Here is a 21,423-nt window from a genome sequence, read left to right on the forward strand (position 1 = left end):
CCAACGTTTAACTCACTCCACAAATTTAATCTAATCTAGTCATAGTAATTCTATCCCTCTTCAGCAACAATTTATCTGGCATAAAAAGGCCTAAACCAGATTAGACCAATGAGATTCAAGGAGATGTTTGTCTGGGACTTCTGGGAAAGAGAAATCAATCTTACCCATGCCTGTTGAATGGGAAGAGGAACCAATGGCCATAGCAGTCATTTTGTGATATGAGGGGAGCTGGCTTTGTATATGAAGTCAATGGTGGGGAGAGTAGAGCAGTGCCACAGGAGCATCTCAGGTTCCTAATGACATTGTTGGATCAGAGAATACACCCACTCTGCCCTGCCACTGGGCTTCTTGCTTTGCAAGCTGATACACTGGCATATTCCTTAAGCCAAGCTGAATGGGGTATCTGCGACCTGGAGCTGGAGGCATTCCACTTCATTCACACTCACCACCATAAAGTCTCTCAAGCTCACTTTCCTGGGTTGCAGGGCTAGCAAGACTTCCCAACCTTGCTGTTCCTCTTCCCGGGTCCCCTACAATTCTTTTTACTTAAGCAGTAAGAACTGGGTGCCGGCCATGATCCCAAGCTCTGTTTTAGACATGAAGACAGGCAGTGAAACAAAGCTGCTGTCATTGCGGACCAGCGAAGGAGGCATATGATAGACAAAACTATTGTCTGAATAAACGAAGCAATGAATAATGCAGTGTAGGAACTCCGTCGATGTCGTCAATATCGAGTGAAAAGCTTATCTACAGACTATCACACCAGGGACTGGTACTCACGCAAACGGTGCTAGCAAGTGTCACCTCCTGTTCCAGCAGCCCTTGGCTTCTAACAAGGTAAATAAGACGGGGCCTGCCCTCTGGAGCCCAGAATCCAGGAAGAAAGGCGCACATGTATTGAGTGCTTGCTTTTCAGGCCCCGTGGAAGTGCTTTATGGGAACCATCTCATTTAATCCTCCCCGACTCTAGAAGGTTTTCCCGGGAGAGACCGCTCCGGACGACACCGGCATGAGAACAGGCAGGCTGGGCAGTGCAACGAGCTATGGAGAGGGCGTCCTGACCCGGTCAGTGTGACCTTGCGCAAGTCACGGTTGCCCTCCGCCCGCCAGGCCCCGGCCGGCGAATGTAGGGTCCGACTCCTCGGGATTTCCTGACGCCTCTTTCTCCCGGGCTCAGAGGCTGCCCGGGATGTCGGGGAGGGGGTCGAGGGATGGGGGACCTGGGGCTAGAAGGGTGACACTGAGACCCGTAGGGAGGAGACCAGTGAAGTGAGTAAAGGCAGGTGGACGGAGATGGAAATTCTTGGGGTAAGAACCACAGAGGCGCGCTTCCTCCCCTCCCAGTCCCCACTGCCGCCGCCGCTGCGCCGCCCCTCTCCCGCGCTCCGGAAGGCCCGCGTCCCCGCTCCCCGCCCCCCCGCCAGGCGCCGCCACCCGCCGCCCAGACAGCCAGGCGACTCTTCCTCCGCGGGTCGCGCGGGCTGAGTCAGTCCCCTGCTCCGGTGGCCCCGAGCCTGGCCCTTCGCCAGACCTTGCATGGCAGTCGGCGTCTAGTTCCCCCTCGGCTCGCGGCCACTTGGTCCGCGCCGCTGGCGTCCTGTGTGCCGGACCCGCCCCACTGCGGGGACAGGCCGGGCGCCGCCCACGCCGCGCTCCGCCGGGCGCGCAGTCTCTCTGGGAAGCGGGCGGGCGTGCGGACCGGCGGCCATGGCGCGGCGCGCGGGGAGGTAGCAGGGCGGCCGCGGGAGCGCACTGTCGGCCATGGCCCGGCGGCGGCGCCGCGCCTGCATCGCGTTGTTCCTGGTGCTGCTCTTCGCCTTCGGCACCCTCATGGGCCTGCGCACGCTCAAGGCTCCGGACGGACTCCCGGCGCTGGGCCCAGGCCTGGAGCTGGCGCCCTTTGAACGACGCCCGGAGGGGGCCCCCGCACCCGCCGCCAGGGCCCCGGCGGCCCCTGCCGCTCCGCCCCCGCCGCCGCCGCCGCCCCGCACCGCGGACCCTGGCGGTTCCCCTGGGCCGGCCCCCGTGGAGGCCGAGCCCGCCCCCGGGCAGAGCCTGAGAGTCTACTCGGACCTGCACGCCTTCTACTACTCGTGGTACGGGAGCCCGCGGCGCGAGGGCCACTACATTCACTGGGACCACGTCATGGTGCCGCACTGGGACCCCAAGATCTCGGCCAGTTACCCCCGCGGCCGCCACAGCCCCCCAGACGACTTGGGCTCCAGCTTCTACCCGGAGCTGGGACCCTACAGCTCCCGGGACCCCGAAGTGCTGCGGGAGCACATGACCCAGCTCAAGGAAGCCGCCATCGGTGAGCGCCCCCCACCCCGGGTGTCCCTGACCCCAGCTTCGCCCTTCCTCCTCCCCACACCCCAGCTCCCTCTGGTCGTGTCACCGGGCCTTTGGCCCCACTTACCCGCCAACCTGGCTTCTCGGCCGTTCCCTCCCACTCATCACGGGCCCACCATGCGGCACCGCCCCCTCCGTCTAGTATTCAGACCCCAACCTGGGCCCTTTGACCCCTGTCAATCCAGGCCCCTTCCATAGGGCGGAACTGCTGGGAGTTTGCGCCAGAAGAGGCAGAGTCTTCAAATTTGTTGGGCGATGGGAAGTGAGGCCTGGAGCCCTGGCCCTCAGGATCTGGGATTCGGAAGAGTGGAACCTAGGGCGGCCTCTGCTTTCACAGCAGGTACAGGGTAGAGCAGCAGCCCTTCCTGCTTTTGCTGGCTGCAGAGAGGAAACTGCTGGTGTTCCATGAGGGCTTCTGCTCTATTTGCAGTTGGGGGTAGCGCTGCGGGTTTAGAGGCTTTTCATAAAGCACCCAGCTAGAGGGAACGTCCCTGGGCGCCTCCTTTGTAGGCTGGGGAGGGGAGGCTCACTTGTTAAAGGTTTCCGTCACTGAATTCTGCTGGATTTTACAGATGGCCTATGCTGAGGGCTCTTCTCCATGCAGGGCGTTAGGGGTTAGGGGTGCTTCTCTTCAGAGGTAGGCCGTTGGCTACCAGGTGGGTGTGGCACTGTCCACCCGTTCCCTTTGTTCTACTTGCTAATGTACTCTAAAGCCTGACTCCCTTCCGGCCTGGCGCGCTACCGTTCCCGCAGGCGCTGCGCTTCAGCACCGCGGGCGTGGACAGCTCCGGGGCGCGAGGTTTTGAGATCTCATCTGCAGGAAGTGAGCCTGGCAGGAGGCTTGCTCCAGTTTTTTAGGAACCATTTTTGCAATTGGAGATGTTTGTGAGGGAAAAAAATCTATGTTACTGGGTGTCTCTGAAGTAGCTTCTGTATTGTGTCTCAGGCGTTCTGGTTCTGTCCTGGTACCCACCTGGCATGGCTGATGATAATGGGGAACCCTCAGATGACCTGGTACCCGCCATTCTGGACACTGCCCATCAGTACAGCATCCAGGTGAGTCTCCAAGAAGAGGCCATGTGCTCTCTGCCCTATTTTGGAGAGTTGTTCTCCTTCGCCCATAGGGTTAGTGCCTCTAGGAAGTTCTTACAGCAGCCCAGGGAAAACAAGTATGTGTCACATGTGGTTTTGGGGGAGGGTTCAGATAAGTGCTGCCTATGTTACTGTTAGTTTTTTGAATTCTATGAAAACTGAGTAAACTAAATATAGGACCAAGGGCAGATGAAATAATTATCACTTTTGTTAAATAATAGCAGAGGTTAGGTGGTAAACCCTGGTGGATAAAGGGTAGGCAAGAGCCAAAGGGACCTGCAGACTCATCTCTCTAGTGGGAGGCAGTACTGGACCTCGAGGAGTAGACAGGTGATCTCAGCAGGTGCGCTCACTTTCAAGAGGAAAGATGAAGCTGGGCGAAGCATCACCCCACATGGGCCAATCGAGTAAGTCATTCTTTGCTTCTGTGGTGAAGGAAGAAAAATGATAGAGAAGGAAGAAACCCCCCACTCCCCATTCCTAAGGGGAATTCCATCACCGACACATCTAACAGATCACAGCAGTTTCCCACTGACACAGCTTCAGCATACTTCTTCCACTGTTTCAGGCAACCAGCACCAACCACTTGGAGCTGGAACAAGTTGAAACCTATTAGCCACCCGGTAACAGCCCACCAAAATGATTCCCACATGCCCTTCCCACATGTGGGAAGTGGGCAAACTGCTCACCCCTGTTTTGGCCTTGAAGGGCAGCTACTGCCTTTATCTCTACTGTGCCCACAATTGCCAGGCCCTCTTCTGAACTCAGCCTCTCCTCCAGGCCATGGTTAGACCCTGAACCTGGCATGTTGTGGCCCCTGGATAGACACTCACCTGACCAGTTACTCCTCTGTTTGTGGCAGGTGGCCTTCCACATCCAACCCTACAAGGGCCGGGATGACATCACTGTACATGACAACATCAAGTACATCATTGACACGTAAGGCTGCTCTGGGGGCTGGGATTTTGGTGGGGATCAAAATGGAGGTAGGGATAGAAGGTTTGGAGGGGCAGGTCAAGAGACATGGGGCATAATGCCTGTGTTCCCAGCAGTTGTTTTATAGTAAGAGAGTGCTGGGCCTAAAGTCAGGTAACCTGGGTTTCAGTTCCTGTTCTGTGGCCTCTGTGATGAGGCAACTTTTGAGTTTTGTGAGAATCACAGGAGTTAATAATATGTGAAAGTGGCTTCTATTGTGTATGCACATCATATATTCATTCAAAAAGTACTGAATGAGGCTGGGTGCCGTGGTGGCTCATGCCTATAATCCCAGTGCTTTTTTTTCCCCTTTTTGAGATGGAGTCTTACTCTGTTGCCCAGGCTAGAGTACAGTGGCACAATCTTGGCTCACTGCAACCTCCACCTCCTGATTTCAAGCAATTCTCCTGCCTCAGCTTCCTAAGTAGCTGGGATTACAGACACCCACCACCACTCCCAGCTAATTTTTGTATTTTTAGTAGAGATGGGGTTTCACCATGTTGGCCAAACTGGTCTTTAACTCCTGGCCTCAGGTGATGTGAGTCACTGTACCCGGCTTCCCAGTGCTTTGGGAGGCGGAGGTGGGAGAATTGCTTGATGCCAGGAGTTTGAGACCAGCCTGGACAACATAGCAAGACCCCATCTCTACTGAAAAAAAATTAGCTGGGCATAGTGGATACCTGTAGTAGTCCTAGCTACTTGGGAGACAGAGGTGGGAGGATCAGATCACTTGAGCCCAGGAGTTCGAAGTTACAGAGAGCCATGATTATACCATTGCATTCCAGCTGGTAACAGAGCAAGACTCGTCTCTAAAAAAAAAAAAAAGTATTGAGTGCCTACATGTGTCCAGGCACTGTCTTAAGCCCAGTTGTACAGTAATGGGCAAGACTAGCAGTTTCTGAGCTCATAATGTTTACTTTCTAGTGTATGTTGCAGGTACTGTGGAGCAGACAGTAATTAAATGGGAAAAATTAAACAGTGATCTATACAGGATTTTGTGCTAGAGTATGCCCAAGAAACTACTTAAGAGTGGGGTAGTCAGGTCAAGTGAGTCTGAGGAGACAACAGGTGAGCTAACACCTGAATGAGTAGTCAGGGCTGGGTGCGGTGGCTCACACCTGTAATCCCAGCACTTTGGGAGGCAAAGTTGGGAGGATCAGTTGAGGCCAGGAGTTTGAGACCAGTTTGGGCAACATGGGGAGACTCCATCTCTACAAAAAGATTTTTGTTAAGATTAGCTGGGCATGATGATGCACACCTATGGTCCCAGCTACTTAGGGGGCTAAGGTGAATGGATCACTTGAACCCAGGAGTTTGAGGTTGCAGTGAGCTATGATGGCACCACTGTACTCCAGCCTGGGCCACAAAGTGAGGCTCTGTCTCAAGAATAAAAAAATTTTTTTTTTAAAAGCCCAGGCATGGGAGCTCACGCCTGTAATCCCAGCACTTTGGGAGGCTGAGGTGGGTGGATTGACTGAGATCGGAAGTTTGAGACCAGCCTGGCCAACATGGTGAAACCTCATCTCTATTAAAAATACAAAAATTAGCCAGGCATAGTGATAAGTGCCTGTAATTCCAGCTACTTGAGAGGCTGAAGCAGGAGAATCGCTTGAACCCCAGGAGGTGGAGGTTGCAGTGAGCTGAGATTACGCACTGCATTCCCGAGCAAGACCCTGTCTAAAAAAAGAAAAAAAACAGTCAGCCTGCAAAGATCTGGAAGCAGGGAGAAAATGGAGAGGGCTGGCAGAGGCAAAGGTTGTAAGATGGGATAAACTTGTATGACGCACAACAGCTGGACAGAGAGGCCAGATGGGGAGTAATAGGTGGGTGAAAGCAAGAATGGGGTAGGCAGGGCCGGATCAAGTAAGGGGGAATAATGAATGGGTTATAGGGAGGCAGGATGGAAGCCTGGAGACCAGTTAGCTGGCTGTTGCTGCAATCCAGATGAAAAATGGTGGTGGCTTGGCTAAGGGTAGGGAAGTGCGGTTTAGGAATGACAACTAGGGAGAAGAAGGAGGGGAACCAGGTTCTTGCTTAGAGGGATGGTAAGTCCAACTGTGGAGACTAACTGGCTCCAGAACTGGCTGTGTGGCATCTAGACCTCATCCACGGCAGGTCCTAGAGTTGGGCCAGTCTGTCGTGTCCCATCCAGCTGAGGGTCTTCTTTCTCCTTCTCAGGTATGGCTCCCATGGTGCATTTTACCGCTATAAGAACAGCATGGGCAAGAGCCTCCCACTCTTTTATATCTACGACTCATACCTGACGTCCCCTGAGGCCTGGGCCCACCTCCTGACACCAAATGGGCCCCACTCGATCCGCAACACACCCTATGATGGGGTCTTCATAGCACTGCTGGTGGAGGAGGGCCACACCCACGACATCCTGGCTGCCGGATTTGACGGCATGTACACCTACTTTGCCTCCAACGGTTTCTCCTTTGGTTCTTCCCATCAGAACTGGAAAGCTGTGAAGAACTTTTGTGATGCCAACAACCTCATGTTCATCCCCAGTGTGGGGCCTGGCTATATAGACACCAGCATCCGGCCCTGGAACAACCACAATACACGCAACAGGGTCAACGGCAAGTACTATGAGACCGCCCTGCAGGCGGCCCTGACAGTGAGGCCCGAGATCGTCTCCATCACCTCCTTCAATGAGTGGCACGAGGGCACCCAGATTGAGAAGGCCATTCCCAAGAAGACACCCACCCGCCTGTATTTGGACTACCTGCCTCACCAGCCCAGCCTGTACCTGGAGCTGACCCGCCGCTGGGCGGAGCACTTCATCAAAGAGAAAGAGCAGTGGCTCATGTGAGGGGCCTGTTAACAGCGGCGTGAGGTGCTGATGTCCTTGCTTTGCTGGAAGATGTCACCACGTGGGGTTCAGCTGAGGTTGTAAGCACTCGCTCGTTCCCAGGTCAGAGGTCAGCAGCTGGGTGCCTCTGGTTGGGCTGTCAGGCCTGGGCCTGGGCAGCACAGAGCCGGTTCCTCAGGCATGTGGTGCTGGAGTGCTCTGCGGTGACGAACAGCAGAGGCTGGCAGGTGACTGGACTCAGGCCAGGGCAGCTCTGCATCCTGGGAACACTTTCATGTAACCCCTTCTAGTTTGGAGCTCTGCAGTGGGTTGGTATCCTGTAGTAGCCACCCAGTCACCGCCCTTGGAAGGGTGTCAGGGTCTGGGCTCGCATGCACCCTGTTCCCTTCTGCCAGCCTGCGTCCTCTCCTCAGGACTCCTTCCCAGATCATGTCTTCTCTAAGCTAGGGAACCATATTTGAGACTTTCAAAAAAGGAACTTCTAGGTTCAAGCTCCTCCCAGTAGATTCCTGGACCCAATTATCAGGAAATCATCCTGAACACTCACAGGTTCATTTAACACTCACTCATCAAGCACCTTCCTATGTGCTAGGTGCTGGGGAAAACTTGACCAAGGAACAGTTCCTGTCCTCAAGCTTACAGGACCCAGCTGTCCTGATCTGGTGTGGCCTTGTAGCTAGTGCCTGGGCACGGTTGTTTTTCTTTTTGTAGTTTTATCTAATGCTGGGAGTTCAGTTCTTTCTCCTCTAAAAAAAATACCTCTGTGCTCCAGAGCCTACTTTTTCCCAGATGCATATTTAGCTCCAGGGAGAGGACTAAGGAACCCCCCTCCCTTTAGCTGCCTGAACTGACTGAGGCCCACTCACTAGAGCCATGTTCAGTGCTACTGTGATTTGCAGTAATTAAATATGAACTGGTATTCTCAAGTAAGCATTCCTTTTGCTCTCTTTAAGACTTCACCAATTCTGATCTTCGATTCTGTGACAAACTGACGTACAAGCTGGGCTGGCTATGGCTTTAGCACCGACGAGTAGGTTTGGTTAAGAAATTACTCAACAAGACTGGGCACAGTGGCTCATGTCTGTAATCCCAGCACTTTGGGAGGCAGAAGCGGGTGGATCACTTGAGACCAGGAGTTCAAGACCAGCCTGACCAACATGGCAAAACTTCATCTCTACTGAAAATACCAAAAAAATTAGCAGGGTATGGTGGTGCATGCCTGTAGTCCCAGCTACTCAGGAGGCTGAGGTGTGAGAATCCCTTGAACGTGAGAGGCGGAGGTTGGAATGAGCCAAAATTGTGCCACTGCACTCCAGCCTAGGTAACAGAGTGAGACTGTCTCAAAAAGAAAAGACAACCAGAATTCTGGGAACTAGGGTGCAAGAGGGAAAGGGAGGAAGGAGGAGGTGGACCCGTGGTCACCTCAAGGACAACCATCCCCCGTTAGATAACTGATACTACACCTGAAAGATGAGCAGGCCTGGCCACCTGGCTTGTGGCTTAGCTGGGAAAACCAAGGCAGGCAGGGACAGTTGAAAGGGTTGGACGTTGACCTACAGTAATTTTCAGAAGGTAGAAACAAGGCTTCATTTCACACATGCACAATTTGAAAAATACTAAACATAGCAAGGCCAGGGGCAGGGACAGCCATTCTCACACAATGCTGATGGCAATGTAACTTGACTCAGTTCTTCTGAAGGCTAATCAATACTGAAAGCCGTAATATTTCATACACTTTGACCTAATATTCCTAATACTAAGGAAATAATTCAAGAGAAAATAAACCATTTACAAATATGTTTAATAGCAGCATTTCTTTACATTTAAGAAAAACAAAGTTCAAATGCCCAACAATAATTAACATTTTTACACATATAAACAGACAAAAGGCTGCAGAGAACACTGAATTTAAATAAAGGTGCTATGGGTATAATGAACTATAACTTATTTTATGAATAAATAAGAGTTCCTGGCTGAAAAGGATAGTGGAGGTTTATTTCCCAATATTCTTCATTTTGGACCCAACCCCTGCCAATTGAGTAGACACTCCACTATTATACCAAAAAGAGTGCTCTCCCCGCCAGCAATTCCAATACACACCACCACTAGGCCCAATGGCTCAGAGGGAAGAATGGCCTGTGGCTCTTCAATCTTTATCCTAACGTGGAGCCCAACCCATGCCTTTGGTCACCTGAGACTTTTTACTTATTAATTTTTATAAGACAGGGTGTTGCTATGTTGCCCAGGCTGATTTTGAACTCCTGGGCTAAATTAGTTCTCCCGCCTGGGCATCCCAGAATGTTGGGATCACAGGCATGAGCCACCACACCCAGCCACCTGAGACTTTTTTAAACAGCACCAGCACTTCTAGCTGGTTAGAAGCTTAAATGCCACCACCTACCAGAAAAAGAGGCTCTCACTAGATTCTAAATCTGTTAAATTACTTTTCAATTAAAAAGCAAAACAGAGAGAAGAAACTTACTAGAATAAGGTCACTTAGGAATGTTAACTTTTCCATTCAGCTTTTGGCTGATATATGAAATTATGAATAATAAATAGTCTTTCCCCAGGTGCAAGGCTAAACCAGCAGCTTCCAAGGCTTGGTCTACAGTGCTCAGAAAGACACGCCACCTAAAAAGTCAGGCGAGTGCCCTAGCTCCAGTGGCCTCTGCAGATGAGGCCTTGCCAGTCATCACGGACACATACATAGCATCCAGCACCACTCGTTGGGCCTTCCTGCTTCCCAGAGTTTCACAGGTAGGATGCATGTGAGGGGAGCAGCCCATACTTCTGTTGGAGGATGGCAGTAGTATTTTCCAGGGCACTGAGGAGGAAACAGGACAGTTACCAGTCTGAACCAGTCTGACTTCTCTAAGTCCTGAGCCCAGCAGAGGCTGGTGAGCAGGTACATCTAAACTTGCTGGCCCTGTTATGCCCTGTTCATCAAACCCTTGGTGAATCCTTTTGAATCTTAATAAAGCCAGCAAACTTAGACCCACTGCAACTACCACTGCTCCAAACCCTGCCTGTGTCCCTCACGGCAAGATAGGAGGCACCATCTTTATCTTGCCAAAGCTTTTTTGCATCTCTCCAACCTCTCTCAAATTATTTCCCCACACCACAGGAAAGGTACTTACCAGCCTGGACGAATAATGCCAAACTTTCCAGGCACAGACAAATCAACCACAGTTGAGCCGAGGCGACACTCAGGGCTCTGGCCATCCCCAATTTGTCCCCCATCAATGACCAAGGATAACTGAGGCCAGAGATCCTGGAACTCCTGAAAAGAGGAAGAAGGAAGAGCATGGATGTTATCCCTGGCACATGCAATAATGTCATACTGCACACAGGGTTATCAAAGGCCTTACAGTCTTAAAACAGGAGGCACCAGGCTGGGCGCGGTGGCTCACGCCTCTAACCCCAGCACTTTGGGAGGCCGAGGTGGGTGGATCACTTGAGGTTGGGAGTTCAAGACCAGCCTAATCAACATGGAGAAATCCCATGTTTACTAAAAATACAAAAAAATTAGCCAGGCATGGTGGCACATGCCTATAATCCCAGCTACCTAGGAGGCTGAGGAAGGAGAATCACTTGAACCCAGGAGGCAGAGGTTTCAGTGAGCCAAGATCACGTCATTGCGCTCCAGCCTGGGCAACAAGAGCGAAACTCTGTCTCAAAAAAAAACAACAAAACAAAACACAGGAGGGACCTTCCTCTAAGCAGAGAAAGGAACTTCATTTAGTTAAGGTCAGCTGTGCCATGGGTACTGCATCCTATGAGGTTTGGAGCGCTCCTGGGTTAGCATCGCAAATAACACCTATTGGGACTTAAAGAAAATCTTGCTGTGTCAAAAGGAAATTTCACACATTGCTTCAGTAAGGGAAATATAAGTACAACGATTAGAGTTCTGGGCAGAGATATGGGCTCTAACTCTGGACTTTCCTTCATATCTCTGTGTGACTGCACACACGTTACTCTATCCAGGCGTAGAAGACAAGTGAGCTGGACTAGATGATCCTATGTGTCCTCATTTGTTCTAATCTATGTAGCCAAGACAGGACTAGGATGATCCTTTCTTTGACCTGGCTTGTGGCAGAGGTAAAAGAACAGGGTCATAAGTCAAAAACTAGGTAAAAAGGCTGGGCCTGGTGGCTCATGTTTGTAATCCCAGCACTTTGGGAGGCTGGGGCAGGCGGCTCTCTTGAGGCCAGGAGTTCGAGACAAGCCTGGCCAACACGGTGAAATGCCACCTCTACTAAAAATACAAACATTAGCAGCACTGTAATCCCAGTTACTTAGGACGCTGAGGCAGGAGAAACGCTTTAACCCAGGAGGTGGAGTTGCAATGAGCCGAGACTGTGCCACTGCACTCCAGCCTGGACAAGAATGAGACTCCATCTCAAAAAAAAAAAAAAAAACTAGGTAAAAATCTGGTCACTTAAAGGCTGTGTGAGCCGGAACAAGTGATTCCACCTCCTTCCAGCTCTAGAACTATGCTCCTGGATCTCACTGCAACTCTGATCAGGGTGGGAAGAATAGAACAGATTAGACTGCCTGCCACCAGCACTCAGGCTTTGGGCTATGAGGATACTCCCCCTAGAAGCATGCACTGAATTGTTAACTAAGTTAGAGCTTCCTCAACCCCCTGTGAAGACACTGCAGTCGCAGTTAGGCCTGGGAATTTGGGATAGGGGATCATAAAAACCAGTTACTGTGTTGGACAGGTCAAATGATTGCTGACAAGGTAAAAACCTCCCCTCCCCATGCCACATCCCCATTCCTGCTCCTGGGGTACAGCCACCAGAACCAAGTCAAACCTGCACTCTGAGAATGAGAAAGGATGCTGAACTCTCACTTTCCAAGAACCCTGAGCCCTGCTCTAGGTCTGGGCATGGAAAACCCCATCAGCTTATTTTACATCTTAATAAGAAAAAGAAGTGAAAGTTCTGTGTTCTCATTTGTTCCAATCTATGTAGCCAAAAAAGGATTAGGATTGTCCTATCTTTTTTTTTTTTTTTTTTGAGACGGAGTTTCACTCTTGTTACCCAGGCTGGAGTGCAATGGCACGATCTCGGCTCACCACAACCTCCACCTCCTGGGTTCAGAAAATTCTCCTGCCTCAGCCTCCTGAGTAGCTGGGATTACAGGAACGCACCACCATGCCCAGCTAATTTTTTGTATTTTTAGTAGAGACGGGGTTTTATCATGTTGACCAGGATGGTCTCGATCTCTTGACCTTGTGACCCACCCACCTCGGCTTCCCAAAGTGCTGGGATTATAGCCACCGCCCAGCCCAGGATTGTCCTTTCTTTGATCTGGCTTGTGGCCGAGATAAGAGAACAGGGTCAAGAGTCAAAAATTGGGTAAAAATCTGGGTCACTTAATGGCTGTGTGACCTAGAACAAGTGATTCAACTTTTTGGAAGCTAAATTTTTTTTTTTTAGGAGACACAATCTCACTCTAGCCCTGGCTGGAGTACAGTGAAGCGATCTTGGCTCACTGTAACCTCCACTTTCCAGGTTCAAGTGATTCTCCTGCTTCAAATTCTCCTGAGTAGCTGGGATTACAGACATAAGCCACCATGTCTGGCTAATTTTTATATTTTTTATTAAAGATGGGGTTTTGCCATGTTGGCCATGCTGGTCTTAAACTCCTGACCTCAGGTGATCCACCTGCCTGGGCTTCCCAAAGTGCTGGGATTACAGGCATGAAGCACTGTGCTTGGCCTTCTTCATTTTTCTTCAGAGCACTGTCATGAAGATTTATAGCCTAACTCTGTATTCTCCAAAAACTGCTATCTCCAGAAAAACAGAAAGACATTTTTCTTATCATAAGCTTTCCTATTATTATAAAAGATAGTAAGAAGAAACTACGATTCTCCCCCTGGCTTTTCAGACTTTGATAAAACCTTTCAAATTTCTTGAATTTATATTCCCACCCCAGCCCCACCCCTACCTCCCTGCCAGCTGGGCAACCTTCCCACTGTTGGCCCAAGAACTCTCACGCCCAGAATCCCAGTACACTATCAATGCCACTGATTCATACAAAACAGTGTTTGGGCTGGTTACATTTCCAGGGGAAGGATTGGGTAAACTCACCTCGACATTCAGAGAACTGGCCTGGGAGCTGAGGTTGGCGCTAGTGAGAGCAAGAGGACCCTCAAACATCTGAGCCAAGTCTTGCATAAAGGCGTGATCAGGAATCCGGATTCCTACAAGCTATGAGGCAAGGGGAAGGGGATCATGAGAAAGGCTGGAAGACGTAGAGAGTATGTCTGACCTGGATCCTAGTGAAAGCCAAGTGGCCCAGAGTCTGGGGACACAAGAGAATACTTGACTCACAGGCGTAAAAGGATTCAGGTCCTTGTTGAGCTCCTCCGAGCGTTCCATCACCAGGGTCACTGGTCCTGGCAGCAGGTCTTTCAGGAGTCCCTCGGGTACTCTCACACGGCAGTATCTAAGAAACACAGGAGCATAAATCCATTCAAAATGACTGGTGGTCCTTTCCCAGACTCTAGGCAAATGCAGGAAAGGAATCTTTCGAGTTTACAATGGAAGCCGCCTCTCTCCCTGCTTCACCTCCCTAAGAGCTTGAGCAGAAAGCAGGGCCCCAGAGGCGCACCGCTGGCTTGGCGTCCACGTGCCTCTGGTCTCAGAGACTAAAACAGCTGCACCGCTGTGATATCGGTGACAGTGGGTTCAAGCTCCACGTTTTATTTTCTTCAAGACATTCGCTATTAAATTAAGCTACTGTGTTTGTGTTTCCTTCTTCCTGACAGCCTACCCAACTAGCACAAAAGCGCCCAGGGAACACGACCCCTGGCTTTCTCGTGTGTCGCTGCCTCCCAGCAGCCATGTAGTTCAGGGCCTGGGGCACGTTAAGTCCTCGGTACACATTCCCAGTTCCGGATTCTTTGGTGAGCCTGGACAAGCCCCTCCCGCTCTCTGCGCCTCAGTCTCCCAAGCCTGTCACCGGAAACCCCTCCCGCGGTGCCGCCCCCAGTGGGGCCGGGTCGGGGCGGCCTCACCTGTAGACGTCGGCCACGCGGCCCAGGCACACGGCCAGAGGCTTGGCCTCGCTGCGGCCTTTGAGGCGGTACACAGCGTGCAGGGCCGCTGAGCAGCTCGCTGCGCAGGCCAGGCCGTACAGCGTATCGGTGGGGACGGCCACCACGGCGCCAGCGCGCAGCTCTGCCACGGCGGCCCGCAGCGCCTCGGTCCAGCCGGCGCGCTCCGGGCTTGCAGCCTGCACGGCCCCGCTCCCCGGGAGCCGCAATAGCCGGGCCCCGGGAGCCGCCGGAACGGGGCTCGGCGGGCGGAGAAGACGGCCGCTACGGGAGCCAGCAGGCCCCTCGCTCAACCCCACGCTGGCAGCCACCGCGGCCCTCATACCGGTGCACCGACGTGCCGGAGACATCCGCCCAGGCCCGCTTCCGGGAGGAAGTGACGCTCCTAGCCAGCTTCCGGCCCGGGAGACTCGGCCCCACCTCTGCGCCGGGCAGCTTAAAGGGACCACGACCCCCAGGAGGATTGAAGGAGACCGGTGGGGACAGGGCGGGGCGCAGCCTTGCGGAGTCCTAACGCAGCGCTGGGGAGGGGGGCGGCCGAAAGGGGGGAGGTGGTCGGGCCGCGCAGGTGGAGATGGAATGGGGCCCGGGCTCAGACTGGTCACGGGGGTGAGAGGGGGCCCTTCGGGAAGCGGGGATGGGGCTCGGACCCCACGCAAGCGCCGGCCCTGACTGTCTCTCGCTCTCTCCCGGGCAGGGAGGCTGCCGGCGTGGACCGCGGGAAGGCGGGGCTGGGGCTCGGCGGGAGGCCACCCCCGCAGCCGCCCCGGGAGGAGCGCGCCCAGCAGCTGCTGGACGCGGTGGAGCAGCGGCAGCGGCAGCTCCTGGACACCATCGCCGCCTGCGAGGAGATGCTACGGCAGCTGGGTCGCCGGCGCCCGGAGCCGGCTGGTGGCGGGGTTAGTGCCCACCCCGGGCTGGGCCTGGGGGGTGGGGTCTGCCCGCTGGGTAGGCTAGCCAAGCTCTAGCTTCCCCTGAAGGGGGGAACTGTCTCCCCACCGCCTTATCCTTAACCTCTGATATGGTGAGAGGTTTCGAAAAAGTTAATAGTATCCAAATGCCAAATGGCCATATCCTTCTGGGGCCTAATCCAAGGCCTTGCCTCCCAGCCTCACTTTTTTCCTTTCTGTTCCGACTAGAACGTCTCAGCCAAACCCGGAGCGCCCCCACAACCGGCTGTCTCAGCCAGAGGCGGCTTTCCAAAGGATGCTGGCGATGGAGCTGCGGAGCCCTGACCATCCCCGAGCCAGATGCCCTGACTTCTCTCCCTCCCCAGGGCCAGTGGCTGGACTCTGAACTCCTTCAATAAAGGGGCCAGTCTTCACTGGCAGTGGCTGGTACTTGGCTCTCAGCCTGGAGTGGCAGCTCTGCTAGCAGCTGGGTTCACTCCCACTTCATCCTGGCTGAAAGCAGTGCTGTGCTTTGAAATGTAGCCAATGAATACCCAGTCTATTACCCAGATTTGGGCAGACCGGCAGTGCTCGCCAAAGTGGTCTGGCCTGCTATGGGGGATCCAGGTGGTGGTACATGTCTATTTCATACTTTAGGGGCTCTTAACCCCACAAAACAACTTCAGCAGAGCCTTGATTAAAAGGAAACCTGCAGACTCTCCTGGTGACCGACGTTTCCTTTCTGTCCCCTCTCCAAAAATGATGGCTGGGCAGGGGGGAGTAATGGAAAAATGTCAACTCTGGGCAGGGTTGGGAAGAAATGCCACAGATACTACCAGATTTAAATAAGCATTTAATTAGGATTTCATTAGTATTTAATATTGCTTTTTCAATTCCAAAAAGTTAAATTTTCACTTCTTAGCAGATATTTTAAAGTACAATATTAAGTTTATACAAAATGAGCAATTAAGCAAACACCATTATTTCACATTCTTCAAAAATACAAATTCGTATTTATTCTTTTTTGGGTTTGGAGGTTTCTTCCTTTGGAAGTACTGAACCTGTAACGTTTTCATGTCGCTCAGTGGAAGTCCGTTGTTCCCATGTTTCATTCACACTTAAATAAATTTGATAGACTTTTACATAATCCAAATAAAACTATTTGGGATTTTAAAAACTGTCACCAAGACCCCGGCCAATGATTAGTGTATATCAGAAAAAGAGGGCTCTTGGGGGCTCTTGCCTTTCCTGGCTAGAAGATCTGAGCCAGATATTCAACAAAAATCTGTTTCCAGCCACCTTCCCCAAACAGGGACTAGGAAGAGTTCTATGGAAAAAAGAACAGACACCTTGAACTCTGACCACCATCTCCACATTCTCCAAAATACAATGAAGGATGTAGACTGTTGAGTCAAACAGCCCTTGGGAGGCCTGAGAACACAGCAGGAAAAGGGCAAGAGAAGCCTCTGAGTTGGCACACTATGAGGATAACAAGGATATTGCAAAAAACACCCCTGGGTTTTGGTGCAAAAAGGTTTTATGAAAAATTTTCCCATAAGAAAAAGTAGAAACTGCATTGAGCTGAGAAAGTGACACTACATTATCACCTGATTTTTGGCCCAACAGGCACACCACCAAAAGGGCAGTGTGTGGTTTTAAACCTCACTTCCAGTAAAAAAGCTTGTTCTGTGTACATTGACATAAAGATCCAGTTTAATCTGCATTTTTTCAGTGCAGACTGAGAAGCCCTCTCTCGAACAGGAGTAACAGTGAGAAACGCCCAGACAGTGCTCATCGGCTTCCCCGAAGGGTATCAGAAGAAATACAGGACCCTTTCCCTCTCTCCCTAAAAAATATGCAAGAGGAAACAGGCTAAGATGGCTAACCAATCAGAAGTATGCTTCAGTTTTGTTGCCTCCATCCCCAAATATGAAGGAACACACAATTTCTGATCTATGTCACAGCAGAACCATTTGCATAGCGGATCTATGAAAATCTTTCTGCTTTGGCTGAAGTACATTTTAAAACTTGTCTATTCTATAGCCTGAGAATTGAAGACAAAATGGGGCAGGTGGAGAAAAGGAAGAAAGTTGACTCACGGGATTTAATGTTTGTTTATGGGATTTAATGAAGGTTGGAGGCCTTTTTGCTTAAGGAACCAACACAGGTAGTATGGGGAGCAGTGTGGAAATGGCTCTTGTTGCCCCCAACACCCATGCATCCCCAAACATATTTCTGATTGGTGGTGTAAGACAATTGTAAACTCTTGAGAAATACTGTTGCAGTTGCACAAATCAATGGTTTCAGTGACTCTGGAGAAGTGTTTAAGGACAATGGATGTGATCACAAACATAAAAGTCTAGAAGGTGCCAGGTTTCTACATAGGAACAACCTGTTCCTTCCTTTCAGGCTTCATTTCATAATGGTGAAGAGGGAAAAGAGGGCAAGAGACCAAGAAGTGATGAAAAAGGGCCTCAACAGTCGGCAGAAAACAGGACCCACAGCAGTTCTTCAGAGAGCCTGAGGGGGCACCCTGGGGCACACAGGGAAGGCTTGCATAGATTGAGCGGTTGCTGAGAATGCATAATAGTGTCTCCCTATGGACAGCCTCATAGCTCAGGGCTGACTGAGCGGAAAAATACGGCCAGGCCAGGGCCACATGGGACAACGACCATCAGGCTACACATATTGCACCAAGGTAAGTGCTTTTCTTTTCACACCTCAATTTAACTTTTTATTCTGAGCAAAAAAATAAAACTTTGTGGAAAGAGTGTGTGTGTATATATATATATATATATATATACACACACGCACACACACAAAAGAAATTGCAGCAATCGGGTTAAAGATAAAATAACCTAAAGTGCTTTTTTATTTTATTATTTCTTTAATATACCAATATGAGGTTCTGCAAACTTGTCCCTCTGGACACATTCAGCATTATACAAAGTCTCTCAGGAAAACCCACCCACCCTCCAATATCCCCATCAGTCCACAGCCTTGACCCTGAAAATAAAACTCTCCAATCTAACAACTATCCCAGAGGTGAAGAAGAGAAGCCCCTTGCCTTTTACTCGGAGAGATCGTCACATCTTAAGGCCCCTTCTGGGCTTTGTACCATAATCTCCTTCTAAACAGAGGTGGAATTCAATAAATGATACCACTTCTGTCACCAAACTAGTGGTACCCACATGAGATTGGCCAGACCCTGCCAGGAAAGACTGGGCCACTGTCCCTCAATGCCCAACCTCCCTGCCTGGGAAGGGCCAAGTTCACTCAGGTAGTTTGGTGGTGCCAGCCAGTTTCCTTACCACCTCCTAAATCTATGAACCCCAATCCCTGGTGCTAAGCACCTTCGAAATGGTTGTCTAATTGGAGATGCTAGTAGGAGCTGGAAGATAAATGTACAGGGTTAAAATGGTTAAGTTTACTATGGGAGTGAAAAAAGGCTTGATTTTACCCACTGGAATTCTACAAACCCTCCCATACCTCACCCAAGGTTCATTTCCCAGGTTTGGGAAACCACACTCACCATGAAGGTTCTTTCTGGCTCCAGCTTAGCTAGGGGCCCTCTCTTCTCCAAGGTCCTTGGCACTACAGACCAGGCTTAGGGAAGGGCAGGTAGGAAAAGAGAACTGGAAAAGGAGGGAAAGGAAGACTACCTACCCTGGGAAATAAACCTGATCTTCACAACCACTTACTGGCATTTTAAGCACATTCCTGATTTTTCAAAGCTGATTGGATCTGATAGTCTCTCTTGTAATCTAAAGTCACCCTCAAAAGGCAGACACTTCAGCTTCTTCAACTGGAAAAATCTGTCAGCCTAAACACTGTTTAAGATGCTGCTTTGGCTGGGCGCGGTGGTTCACGCCTGTAATCCTAGCACTTTGGGAGGCCAAGGTGGGTGGATCACCTGAGGTCAGGAGTTCAAGACCAGCCTGGCCATCATGGTGAAACCCCATCTTAAAAAAAAAAAAAAAAGATGCTGCTTCGTCACCCCTGATCTTTGAGAGTGAAAAGGCCACTGACGTGGGTAGGGCTGCAATATGAGCACATTCCCGGCTAATCAGGAAGTCGATAATTAAACCACGGGTGCTTCAAATGGCATTCCCTGGGCTCCTATTTCCCACCTCCGCTCCCAGGGAACCCAAATCCCAGGTGACCATAGGATGGGCATATGGGAGGGTCATTACTGCCCTCTAATACAAGCTTAGTTTGGGGTCCCATCACTCCTCTCTCAGAAGTTGTAAACAGCAAGGGCCGTATCTCAAAGCTTCCTATGGATGCGAGGCTGAGACAGCCAAGGACATCTCACACTAAGCAGGTGGTTTTCCAGGAGGACTAACCCACTGTGTAAACAGGAGATTCCTCCTGCCTTACCAACTTCTGCTGAAGTCAATGGTCACCAGAAGCCACAAGCCTTTTGGGGAGGGGAGTGCAGAAGGTCAAAAAGAAGTCAATTCCCTAGGCTGGGCAGTTGGCTCACACCTGTAATCCCAGCACTTTGGGAGGCCAAGGTGGGCGGATCACCTGAGGTTGGGAGTTCAAGACCAGCCTGACCAACACGGAGAAACCCCATTTCTACTAAAAATACAAAATTAGCCAGGTGTGGTGGTGCATGCCTGTAGCCCCAGCTATTTGGGAGGCTGAGGCAGGAGAATCTCTTGAACCTGGGAGGCGGAGGTTGCAGTGAGCTGAGATCTCGGCACTACATTCCAGACTGGGCAACAAGAGTGAAACTCCAGCTAAAAAAAAAAAATCAATTCCCCTGGCTAGGGTCCTGGAATGAGAAATTGACTTCTTATAGTTAAGACCATTTTTCCTCATGGCAGTAACTACATTCACCACCACTGCCCTCTTTGTCTGTCCCTGAACATCCTGGCTAAAGGCAAGGGAGGGCCTCTGGCTCCAAGGTCAATCATCTGCTCTCAATCATATCTCGGCTGGCCCTGAGCAATGGCTCAGAGAATAGGAGAGTGACCAATGCAGATCCCTTTACATTAGGGAATGAAAATGCAAGGCAAAATTATGGCTGCTTCCTGCCTGACACTGTTGGCTTGGAAGAGCAGCCTTGTTTGTGGAACACTGCTCCTTGCTTAGGGCAGGGAAAAGGCTCTTGGGAGGCAGAGGCCTATTCTGCACCTCAGGTCATGCCTGGCTTCTGAGCTTGGTGAGTTTGGTGAGCACTCATGACTATGTTAATATAGCCTGTTGAGAAAAACTTTTCATGCTAGTGTGGATTGTATCTTATCTTTTATTTTACGAGGCAATGACTTGGAGCCAAAGGCAGACAGATGGATATAATTCTATACACACACACACACACACACACACACACAATTTTTTCCTATATCACAACTTAATGAAACATTCCAAATGAGATAACTTATTGCAACATTTCAGGCTTTTTGGTGGAAAGGGAATTGTTTTGTTTTGTTATACCCTGAGTAGAAGATCATCGTTTTGTGTTTTTTCTTTTTTTTTTTTTCTTTTTTTAATAAATCACATGATTAAGCTGAGCAAGTCACATCTTTGTTTGCACTGTATGAGGCTGTATGCAAAATCCAGGCGGGGAGGGGCAGAGATGGAGGGGGCAACCCAAAGCCTGGCTAGAACCTGGAAACAGGACTCCTGGCCTGCCAATTACATGCCACCTCATACGAATTCCCTTCAATCTGTACCTTCTCCTGATAAGCAAAATGCAGCCCTTCTGCTCTGAGGAAGAAAATACCATTAAAAAGAAGGCAGACCACCAAACAGCAACTGACCATAAACCACATGTTCACTCTAGGAAGAAACAGTGATATTCCCCAAGGAAAATTCACTGCGATCTGCAAGCCCTGGCAACCAGCTGAGAAAAAGAACCAGGAAGGCAAAGACAGCGATAATGTTGCTAGAGCCTGCTCTGCACACACGTCCTTGACAGACAGCACTCAACAAGCTGCCTAGGGCCTCTGCAGAACCAGATCAACCCCACAGCCTGCGAGCAGGGCCTGAAGCTGCCTATTTGTGCTGAAGCGGGCTGCAGAACGACCCGTGTTATCCACCCTGAGCTCCACCAACACTAAGCACAAATGACAACACCATCTCACCTGAACCCTGACCAACTCACAGCTGCCTCACTGGCCTTTGCCACTGCCCTCTCTGATGGAGCAAGGGTCTGGCCTTCCAAGCAAATGTCAGCCTCAGATTCAAAAGACACACAAGAAGGAACAACACCCAACACACTGAACTCT

At 50.8% G+C, this 21,423-nt stretch overlaps 3 protein-coding genes across 6 annotated transcripts; 2 read left to right on the forward strand and 1 right to left on the reverse strand.

The window, feature by feature from the left end:
* The first annotated feature begins 1,667 nt into the window (after positions 1-1,667).
* Positions 1,668-8,157, forward strand: MANEAL (mannosidase endo-alpha like). 3 transcript variants are annotated; one of them, XM_002750624.6, is made up of 4 exons: positions 1,668-2,311; positions 3,296-3,405; positions 4,304-4,380; positions 6,595-8,157. In XM_002750624.6, the coding sequence occupies exons 1-4, from the start codon at positions 1,762-1,764 to the stop codon at positions 7,229-7,231; spliced, it is 1,374 nt and encodes a 457-aa protein (XP_002750670.2). In that variant the 5' UTR covers positions 1,668-1,761; the 3' UTR covers positions 7,232-8,157. The 3 variants fall into 3 exon arrangements, with proteins under 3 accessions (XP_002750670.2, XP_008999168.2, XP_008999169.1); XM_009000920.5 differs by having other exon boundaries at positions 6,872-8,157; XM_009000921.5 differs by lacking the exon at positions 4,304-4,380 and having other exon boundaries at positions 2,241-2,311.
* An 856-nt stretch (positions 8,158-9,013) lies between these two features.
* Positions 9,014-14,649, reverse strand: YRDC (yrdC N6-threonylcarbamoyltransferase domain containing). The gene is made up of 5 exons (XM_009000923.5): positions 14,259-14,649; positions 13,573-13,687; positions 13,330-13,449; positions 10,369-10,511; positions 9,014-10,055 (listed from the first exon to the last, which is right to left on the reverse strand). Exons 1-5 carry the CDS (start codon positions 14,645-14,647, stop codon positions 9,983-9,985), a joined length of 840 nt encoding a protein of 279 aa, XP_008999171.2. The 5' UTR covers positions 14,648-14,649; the 3' UTR covers positions 9,014-9,982.
* Positions 14,223-15,908, forward strand: C7H1orf122 (chromosome 7 C1orf122 homolog). 2 transcript variants are annotated; one of them, XM_009000922.5, is made up of 3 exons: positions 14,223-14,773; positions 14,995-15,196; positions 15,437-15,908. In XM_009000922.5, exons 2-3 carry the CDS (start codon positions 15,149-15,151, stop codon positions 15,530-15,532), a joined length of 144 nt encoding a protein of 47 aa, XP_008999170.1. In that variant the 5' UTR covers positions 14,223-14,773; positions 14,995-15,148; the 3' UTR covers positions 15,533-15,908. The 2 variants fall into 2 exon arrangements, with proteins under 2 accessions (XP_008999170.1, XP_002750671.2); XM_002750625.6 differs by having other exon boundaries at positions 14,763-14,906.
* The last annotated feature ends 5,515 nt before the right edge of the window (positions 15,909-21,423 follow it).

This window comes from Callithrix jacchus, chromosome 7 (assembly GCF_049354715.1).
Source record: "Callithrix jacchus isolate 240 chromosome 7, calJac240_pri, whole genome shotgun sequence".
NCBI lineage: Eukaryota > Metazoa > Chordata > Mammalia > Primates > Cebidae > Callithrix > Callithrix jacchus.